At 31.1% G+C, this 10,539-nt stretch overlaps 1 protein-coding gene across 1 annotated transcript; it reads left to right on the top strand.

The window, feature by feature from the left end:
* The first annotated feature begins 339 nt into the window (after nucleotides 1-339).
* Nucleotides 340-2,839, top strand: LOC138348553 (uncharacterized). The gene has a single exon (XM_069297992.1). It carries the CDS (start codon nucleotides 464-466, stop codon nucleotides 1,448-1,450), a length of 987 nt encoding a protein of 328 aa, XP_069154093.1. The 5' UTR covers nucleotides 340-463; the 3' UTR covers nucleotides 1,451-2,839.
* The last annotated feature ends 7,700 nt before the right edge of the window (nucleotides 2,840-10,539 follow it).

The following is a 10,539-nucleotide window of genomic DNA, read 5'->3' as shown; positions in this document are numbered from 1 at the left end:
TTTCTTGGTTTATCTTTTCACTTCCTTTTATCCATTCCATAGTTTTTCGTTGTTTATTATTTACTCTTTTTGCTCCTATCTTATTTCCGCATGGTGTAGTAAGCCACCAATTTGTTTTTGTTATTATGTGTGGATAATATCTATCTAGAAATGACATTCCTAATAACAAGAGATAAATAAACCGAAAAAATTAGAGATAAACACAGGAGATATGAATAGACCTAGTACATCAAGAGTTAAAACCCCAGATAATAGTCCCAGAAATAGTCCTAGAGTTAGTCCTAGGAGGACACCACCAACTTATTATACAGAAAGCTATCAACAATCAGATAGAAATAATGCAATATGGAACAGTAGATTAAATAAAAATTGGACACCTAAACCAGCAAATGAACAATACAATTTTTTAGATTTAGATTGTGTCGCAGATATAAATAAAGCAATATTAATATGGATAGGAAATATGTCTAAACAGTTAATAGACAATAAAATAGAAACATCAAAAACACCAAGATACATAGAAAGAACATTTGTAGGAACAACAAAATTATGGATAGAAAATCTACCCTCGGAAAGTTTAGAAGTACTTAGGAATGATAAGAAAATGGATGGATCTGCATCAGCAACAAATATAGATATACTAGATAAATATGAATCAGCAATAAGAAATGAATTTGGAGGCATGACTACAGATATAAGAGAACAAAATAGAGAAAAAATAATAAATAGACAACTTATGACAAAATTAGCTATATGTAAAATGTGTTACTTAGAAGAATATACTTGCGCATTTAAAGAATATTATTACAAAGCTAAATACAATTTAGACGAAGCAAAAGAAATAAGAAAACAATATTATACAAAATTACCAGAACCATTTAGTACAAACGTAATAAAGGATTGGAATAATGAAGGAATGGTAGATACTTTAGGATCTAGAATAAAATTTTTAAATCAATGGTTCATACAACTATGTGAAAACCAAAAAGAAAAATTAAAAATGGAAAAAGTACTAAATAAAAATTTATCATGTTGCAAAAATAAAATGGCACCACAATTTGGATGCACAACTAAAAAACAAAAATCTAAAAGATATAAAAATTATAGAAAAAAGAAATCTATATATAAATATAAACAACCAAGACGAAGGTATTATGTAAAAAACTATAAAATAAAAAAACCATACAGACCAAAAAGAAAGATATCCCAATGTACTTGTTATAATTGTGGAAAGATAGGACACATAGCTAAAGATTGTAAATTACCCAAAAATCCAAAAAGAAAACAAATAGCAGAATTAATTATAGATAATGAAAAATATATGCAAATAGAGTACATAGATTATGAATTAAGTGAAAATGATAGTATATATGAAGTATCAGATATAGAAACTGAGAATGAAGAAGAAAATATTAACATAGATAATAATGAAACAGATGAAGAAATATAATGTCTGAAAATGAAATAAAAATAATATCTAAGGAAGAATATCAAGATGAAGAATCATCAGAACAGAAAATTATATTTGATAATACGATATTTGAACAAATAAAAGGAAAAGAATTAGATTTAAGTGTTGAAAAAGTATTAGAAATACCTATTTTAAGAAATTGGTTTAAAAGACAAAAAGAAGAATACTATGTAGTTAGCCAAAAAGAACATATCATAGATTGCAAATACACAAGAGGAAAAGCATATATACCTATAATAAATAAATGAATGATAAACAAAGAAATACAAGATATAAAAGCTAAAACACCAATAAAATATGTACATTTAGGAGGAACAGAAATATTAATAAAAGCCTGCTTTAGAGAAGGAATAGATACACCTATAGAAATATATTTAGCAGATGATAGAATTGTACACCCTATAGAAAAAAGCGTAATTAGTGCAGTAAAAGGAAACTTGATATATCAAAAATTTAAATTTACAATAAGTGCTAATTATACAGTATCATTAACAGATAAAAACATAGATAGATCATTAGTTCTATATTGGCAAATGTCTCGAATAGAACTAGCACCAGGAAGCAAATTATTTACAGCAAGATGTAAAAATTTATATATATTAACAACAAAGCATAAAATAACAGCAAGAAATAAAATTAATAAAATAAAAATAGAAAATCCTTTTGAAAAAATAATTACTGTAATAGACAATAATGACTATAGCTATAAAGAAATTGATATAGAAGAAGATTTAGAGATAGTAAAAGAAAAATTAAGCACTTCAAGCGTACCAAATACATTGACAAGAGCTACCTCATCAAGGATGAGTACATCTAAAAGAAAATATGAAATTCCACAAAGCTTATTAGATAAAGAAGAAATAACACCATATCATTATTTCATAACAGGAATAATAGACCAAAGAAAATATAAAATATTAATAAATACAGGACAAGAAGAAAATTATATAACAAGAGAGTTAGTATTAGAAGAAGAAATTATAAGAACAGGACATACATGCCCTGGACTACCTAGTGAGATAGTAAACACGAATGAAGAAACAACAGAAAAAGAAATAATTATAGGAGGAATACCCTTAATAATACAATTCAAAATATACCAAGGAGATCATAATATTACATTAGGAATAAAATGGTTAGAAAAAGTTAAACCATACAACATAGAAAATGAACAATTAACAATAACTTGTCAAAATAAGAAAATAATTATAAAAAGGACAAAATGATTAATGAAAATATTTATACTTGCAAAAATTATAGTAGAAGGATATTACAACAGATATTATACACCTATGATAGATACAGGAGCAGAAGCGAATATATGTAAATATAATTGCTTACCAGAAGATAAATGGGAAAAATTAAAAACACCTATGGTAGTAACGGGATTTAACAATGAAGGAAGTATGATTAAATACAAAGCAAAAAATATAAAAATACAAATATGGGATAAAATACTAACAATAGAAGAAATGTATAATTTTGAATTTACTACAAAAGATATGTTATTAGGAATGCCATTTCTAGATAGATATTATCCACACATAATAACAAAAACACATTGGTGGCTTACTACACCATGCGGAAATAAGATAGGAGCAAAAAGAGTAAATAATAAACAACGAAAAACTATGGAATGGATAAAAGGAAGTGAAAAGATAAACCAAGAAATGGAAAATATAAATAATAAACAAATAACGCAATTAGAAATTATTATATTTGCTATAGACAAAGTCAAATTAATTAATGAACAATTAGAACAATTATATAGTGAAGATCCATTACAAGGATGGGAAAAACATAAGACAAAAGTAAAAATTGAATTAATAGATGAAAATAGTATAATAACACAGAAACCATTAAAATATAACTTTGATGATCTAGAAGAATTTAAAATACATGTAAATGAATTGTTAGAAAATAATTACATACAAAAAAGCAATAGTAAACATACAAGTCCAGCATTTATAGTAATAAAACATAGTGAACAAAAAAGAGGTAAAAGTAGAATGGTCATAGATTATCGTAACCTAAATGCTAAAACCAAAACATACAATTATCCAATACCAAACAAAATACTAAAAATAAGACAAATACAAGGATATAATTATTTCAGTAAATTTGACTGTAAATCAGGATTTTACCACCTAAAACTAGAAGAAGAATCTAAACAATTAACAGCATTCACAGTACCGCAAGGTTTCTATGAATGGAATGTTTTACCTTTTGGATATAAAAATGCACCAGGTAGATTCCAACATTTTATGGATAACTGTTTTAACCAGCTAGAAAACTGTATTGTATATATAGATGACATATTGTTATATTCTAGAACACAAGATGAACATATAAGATTATTGGAAAAATTTATACATATAGTAAAAAATGCAGGTATAAGTTTGAGTAAAAGAAAAGCAGAAATTATGAAATCACAAATAGAATTTCTAGGAATACAAATAGATAAAAATGGAATAAAAATGCAAACACATATAGTACAAAAAATAATTACTATTGATGAAAATATAGATACAAAGAAGAAATTACAATCCTTTCTAGGATTAGTAAATCAGGTAAGAGAATATATACCAAAATTAGCAGAACATCTAAAACCATTACATAAAAAACTTAAAAAAGATGTAGAATATCATTTTGACAATAAAGATAAAAAACACATAGGAAATATTAAGAATTTATGTAAAAAACTACCAAAACTATATTTTCCTGATGAAAATAAAACATTTTACTTATATTATCGAAACAGATTCAAGTGATCATAGTTATGGAGGAGTTTTAAAATACAAATATGAAAAAGAAAAAATAGAACACCATTGTAGATATTATTCAGGATCTTATACAGAAGCACAAATAAAATGGGAAATAAATAGAAAAGAATTATTCGCATTATATAAATGTTTATTAGCATTTGAACCATATATTGTTTACAATAAATTTATTGTAAGAACAGATAACACACAAGTAAAATGGTGGATAACGAAAAAATTAGATGATTCAGTTACAACAAAAGAAATAAGGAGACTAGTATTAAACATACTAAATTTTACATTTACAATTGAGGTAATAAAAACTGACAAAAATATGATTGCAGACTATTTATCAAGACAGAGTTACGCAGCCAGGACAAGATAATGTTATGGAAAACATACTCAAAACCCTGACTACACTTTGTACAAAAGTGGACAGTATGGGCTTGAGAATTCAAAAGCTAGAAGAAAAGGAAGAATCTACAAGTCAGCAGCATGACTCTAAAAATGCGGAGCTACGTCGTTCGGCGGACGGTAAAAAGCCAGAACTAGAAGGAGACGTTGGGAAACTCCATAAAACCCATAACAATGTTTGTTCAGATACAGCTGCAGGTACAAGTAAAAGAACTAGTGAAAAACCAAAAAACACAAACTTAAACCAGTTATTTGCAAAACCATTTACTCAAAAACCACAAATGCAAATACCAGCAGAACCACAAACATCAACTTATGCAGTAAGCCTACAAAACGACAAAAAAAGATATAACTATATTACCCAATCTTACATTGAAAACATATACAAAATCCAAACATACCTTCATCCTTACATCTCTCATCTTTCTGAATACTCTCTCTTTACGCTTCCATCTCCTCATCTCCTACATTATGAAAATAATAAAAATGGAAACCTACCTATTAAACAATGATGTTGATTATAAGATATTATTATTCTATATACTAAAAAATTTGAATACTGATATAAAAAGAGAAATTTATAATAAATTATTAACATATGAGATAATAGAAATAACAACTCAAGGTTGGACTGAGTTAACCATACAAAGTATAGAAGATGAACTTTATTATGACATATATGATTTATATGATGATTTAGAATATATATGAAGTATCAGATATAGAAACTGATAATGAAGAAGAAAATATTAATATAGATAATAACAAAACAGATGAATAAATATAATGTCTGAAGATGAAATAAAAATAATATCCAAGGAAGATTATCAAAATGAAGAATTATCAGAACAAAAAATTATATTTGATAATACAATATTTGAACAAATAAAAGGAAAATCTCCCCAAAGATATACACTCAAGTAAAATTTGTACAGTTGGTACAGTTGAATTATGCTTGACCAGAATTGAAAACACACCCTTGAATGACAGTTTTCCATGACTCATTTAATACTAGAAAGGCTAAAACAAACAATATGAGCCAATCAAGACCTTGATGTCAACCTCATACTCTCCTGCTTTCCAGAAACCCTAATATATAGCAGAGGTCAGTAATGACATCTTGGCTGGTGAATTGAGCTTGCCAGTACCATTCTTGACTGGAAGTATTTCCAATTGTCCTCAGAGCATTAAGCACAGTAATATCATCCTCTCCGTTTCTTAAAAGTGATGAAACCAATGAAATTATTGGACTTGTAACCTACAACATTAACATTTTTAGAAGGTAATGTTAAGACAAAATGTTAGGCTTTGCATTATGTATTGATAGTGTAGTGTTACTCTTAATACACTTGTCATTTTACTGCTACACAGTGTTGCATTAAAAGGGAATTGCAAGCTTATATGTTCATCCAGTAAAATACAAAGAAAAATTTGTAGAATCTTGTATGTACAGATTCTACAATATAATATTTCGTGATGTGGGACGGATAGCTAAGTCTATTTCATGTTTTCATTTGTCATCCATCTTATTATTCATGTTAGAAAATTTTCCTATCCTGATTTCTAGGACATGATTTCTACAAGATAATCCTCACATACACTTGCATGTCTAAGAGTATATGTGACCGTATAATTATCACTAATTAAAAGATAAATGGTTTTTAGCCCATTAATAAGTATATCATTTATATCCTAGTGACAATTTGCATTGTTTCTCATAAGAGTTGCATTGGTGCTTAAATTGTGTTTGTGACAGCGTCTATGCTTTTAAGTGATTGCTCATCGAACACTGAATACTTAAAACCTCAATGCAGTATAGCTTAGTGAGATATCATGGAGAGGATTTTTAACTAATATAACACTCCCTTGTTTAAATTTAAGAACATTTGGTACATTCTACATCTCTTTAATTTAAGTTCACAATATTCAAAAGTCTTCTTTACATTTATTAAAGTCCACACCAAGTTTGTTATAAATATTGAAGGAGAATATTATTATTTCATAGAGAAACCCTATAAACTATTCCTATTCTGTGTAAGATTGTGTATACCTATTCTATTCTAACACTCCCCCTCAAGCTGGTACATACAAATTATATGTACATCGTTTGTTACAAATGCAATTAATATGAGGACCGGTGAGGGACTTGGTAAAGACATCATCAAGTTGATCATTTGACCTCACAAATTTAGTAACAATATCTCCGGAGAGTATATTTTGTCTGATAAAGTGACAATCAATCTCAATGTGCTTAGTCCTCTTATGAAACACTTGATTTGATGCAATATGAAGCGCTGGTTGATTATCACACACAAGTTCCATATGACCGATTTCGGCAAACTTCAATTCTCCAAGCAACTGTTTGATCCATACAAGCTCACAAGTTTCTACAACCATTGCTCAATATTCTGCTTCTACACTTGATCGAGCACCCACACTTTGTTACTTACTTCCATGAAACCAAATTATCTCTAATGAAAACAGAATATCTGAATGTGGATTGCCTATAACAGGGTGATTATTCCCAATCAATGTCTGTATATCCGGTGATATGTTTATGGCCTTGATCCTCGAAGAGTAGTCCTTTACCAGGAGATGACTTTACATATCGTAGAATACGAACAATTCTTCCCAATGACTATCACAAGGAGAAGTCATAAACTGACTTACGACACTCCTAGGAAAAGGGATGTCTGGTCTAGTCACTGTGAGATAATTCAACTTTCCACCAACCGCCTATACCTCTCATGATTACTAAGTTTCTGCCCCTGTCCTGGGAGTAATTTAACATTCGGATCCATAGGAGTGTCAGTAGCTTTGCATCCCATCATTCTTGTCTCCTCAAGAATGTCTAAAGCATATTTCCTTTGAGAATTAAGAATACCTTATCTAGAATGAACAACCTCAATACCTAGAAAATATTTCAGTCTTCCAAGGTCTTTAGTTTGGAAATGTTGAAAGAGATATTGCTTCAAATTAGCAATACCAACTTGATCATTGACGGTAATAATGATATCATCAACGTAAACAACCAAGTAAATACACAGATTTTGTGCTAAATGTTGATAAAACACAGAGTGATCAACTCCACTGTGGTCATGCCAAACTCCTAAATTACTGTATTGAACTTTCCAAACAAAGCTCAAGGAGACTGTTCAAACCATAAAGTGACTGACACAATCGACATACAAGGCTTCTAGACTCCCCTGAGCAACAAAACTAGGAGGTTGCTCCATATAGACTTCTTCCTCAAGACCACCATACACAAAATGCAGTTTTAATGTCAAACTAATGAAGAGGTCAATGAAAAACGATAACCATAGATAGAAAAAGACGAATTGATGTTATTTTGGCTAGGAGCAAAAGTGTCTCTATAATCTAGCCCAAGTAATTGAATATACCCTTTGGCAACAAGGCGAGCCTTAAGCCGACCGACTTGACAATATGGACCAATTTTGACCGCATAAACCCAACGACAACCAACAGTAGAATTACCTGAAGGAAGGGAGACAAACTCTCAAGTACCACTGGAATGTAAACCAGTCATCTCATTAAACATAACCTGCCTCCATCCAGAATGAGAAAGTGTTTCTCCTGTTGTCTTAGGGATGGAAATAGAGGACAAAGATGATACAAAGGAATAATGGGGTGAAGATAAATGATGATAACTCAATAAAGTATAATGTGTATTAGTATTTTGAGTGGATCGTATACCTCTTTGAAGTGGAATTGATTGTCTAGGAGGAGACACGCCCGCAGTAGGAGCAGGGTCTGGCGCATGACATGAACCATTTGAGACTTTTGCTAGACGTGGATGCCGTTTATAAGTTAGGAGTGGTGGCACTGCAATTGTATATGGAGAAGTAACCGTAGGTCCTCAATATTCAGTACAGGAAAGACCTGAGGTATGGGTAAGATCTCAGAGACATCAGGATGCTCAGAAGATGTGTAGTAAGGTTGAGATTCAAAAAAGGTTAAATTGGCAGACACAATATATCACCAGAGATCATGTGAATAGCAACGATACCTTTTCTAAACTCGAGAGTAACCAACAAAGACAGATTTAAGAGAACGAGGGGCTAATTTATCTTTTCCGGGGCTAAGTTATGAACAAAGCATGTGCTCCCAAATACATGAGGAGGGATAGAATAGAGATGTGACTGAGGATACAGTATGGAATGTGGAACCTGATTCTGAATAGAAGATGACGACATTATATTAAATAAATAACAAGATGAAAGGAAGCATACCCCAAAAATGCAGAGAAACATGATATTCAATTAGGAGAGTGCGAGCAGTCTCAATGAGATATCTATTCTTTCTTTCTGCCACACCATTTTGTTGAGGAGTGTATGAATAGGATGTTTGGTGAATAATGCCTTGGTGAGACATAAACTCTTGAAATTAGGATGATAAGTATTCTAAGGCATTATCACTACGAAAAGTATGAATACGGACACCAAACTCATTTTGTATTTCCACAAAGAAACTTTTCAATATAGAAAATAACTCAGAACGATCTTTCATTAAGAAAACCCAAGAGCATATCGAATAATCATCAATGAAACTAACAAACTAACGAAATCCTAAGGTGGAACTGACTCTACTAGGAACCTAAAGATCAAAATGAACTAATAAAAAAAAAGACTCTGAACGACCCCCACTACCCGTGAAAATGTGGCACGATTGTGTTTTCCAAGTTGACACGACTCACAATCTAACTTTGATAAACTAGATAAAATAGGCGTCATCTTTTGAAGTTTTGATAGACTCGGATGTCTGAAATGTCTGTGAATGAGGTCTGGAGGATCTATAATAGAGCATGTTGTGAAGGAATTTGAAGAGGTAAGATAGTAAATGCCTTGTAATTCATGTCCTATGCCAATCGCCTGTCCCGTTTGGTGGTTCTGCATGAGAAAAAAATCATCAAAAAATGTTATGCTATAATGTAGGGCGCATGTCAAATTACTAAAAGATGTCAGATTAAAAGGAGAACCAGGAACATAAAGAATAGAGTCTAGAGTGACAGAAGATAAAGGTATGGCTTTTCCAACCCCTTTTGGTTTTGTTTGTATCCCATTGGCCAAAGTAATAGCTGGAAGAGATTGTGAATAAATAATATCTGGCAGAAGTGATTTTGAGTATTAGACTTTGAAACACAAGCAAGAAAGTTACTGGTAACAACAACATCATGTTGAACAACCGAAGCTACTTGTGGAGATGTTTGCTTAGTTGCATGATTACGAAGGAACTCATTATATTCCTTTGGAACAATAGGATCATAACTGGGTGGTGGGCCATGCAAATTATGACATATGTCACGAGTATATCCACTCTTGTGACAATAACTACACTTGGATTGAGGTTTTCCAAGATGACCTCCTCCTCGCCGAGTCTCCACATATGGATATACTCATTTTTCTATGGTATGAGATGCGAGAGTAGATGAGTCAATGGACGGTGATGAAACTACTTTGTGGCTGGGAGGCGTGGCAAGACGAAGTAGACGAGAGAATAATTCATCTACTGTAGGAATTTTAGGATTAGCTAAAATCTGATCACACACTGAATCATGGTCAGTAGGAAATCTAGCAACTGTAAGAACTAAAAACGATGCCTGTCTATGCGCTTGTTGTTTTTGAACGTCCGTGGTGCTTGACATCAATGTTTCAAATTCATCCATGACTGCCTGTACTTGTCCCAAGTAGGTGGACATATCTGATTCTTATTTCCTTAAGTTGGTCATACGAGATATCACATCATAGAATCAAGATATGTCATTAGTGTATAAAGCAACGAGCCTTATCCCACACTGAATATGTCTGGAATGAACGGAACAAGGGCATCAACTTGGAACCAATAGATCACCATAAGAGACTACATAATTGTGCA

This window comes from Solanum lycopersicum, chromosome 5, assembly GCF_036512215.1.
Source record: "Solanum lycopersicum chromosome 5, SLM_r2.1".
Lineage (NCBI taxonomy): Eukaryota > Viridiplantae > Streptophyta > Magnoliopsida > Solanales > Solanaceae > Solanum > Solanum lycopersicum.
This window is presented reverse-complemented; position numbering and strand designations above follow the sequence as displayed.

Coding starts and splice junctions, on each gene's coding strand:
- LOC138348553 (XM_069297992.1), top strand. CDS start 464: ATGTCTAAACAGTTAATAGACAATAAAATAGAAACATCAAAAACACCA.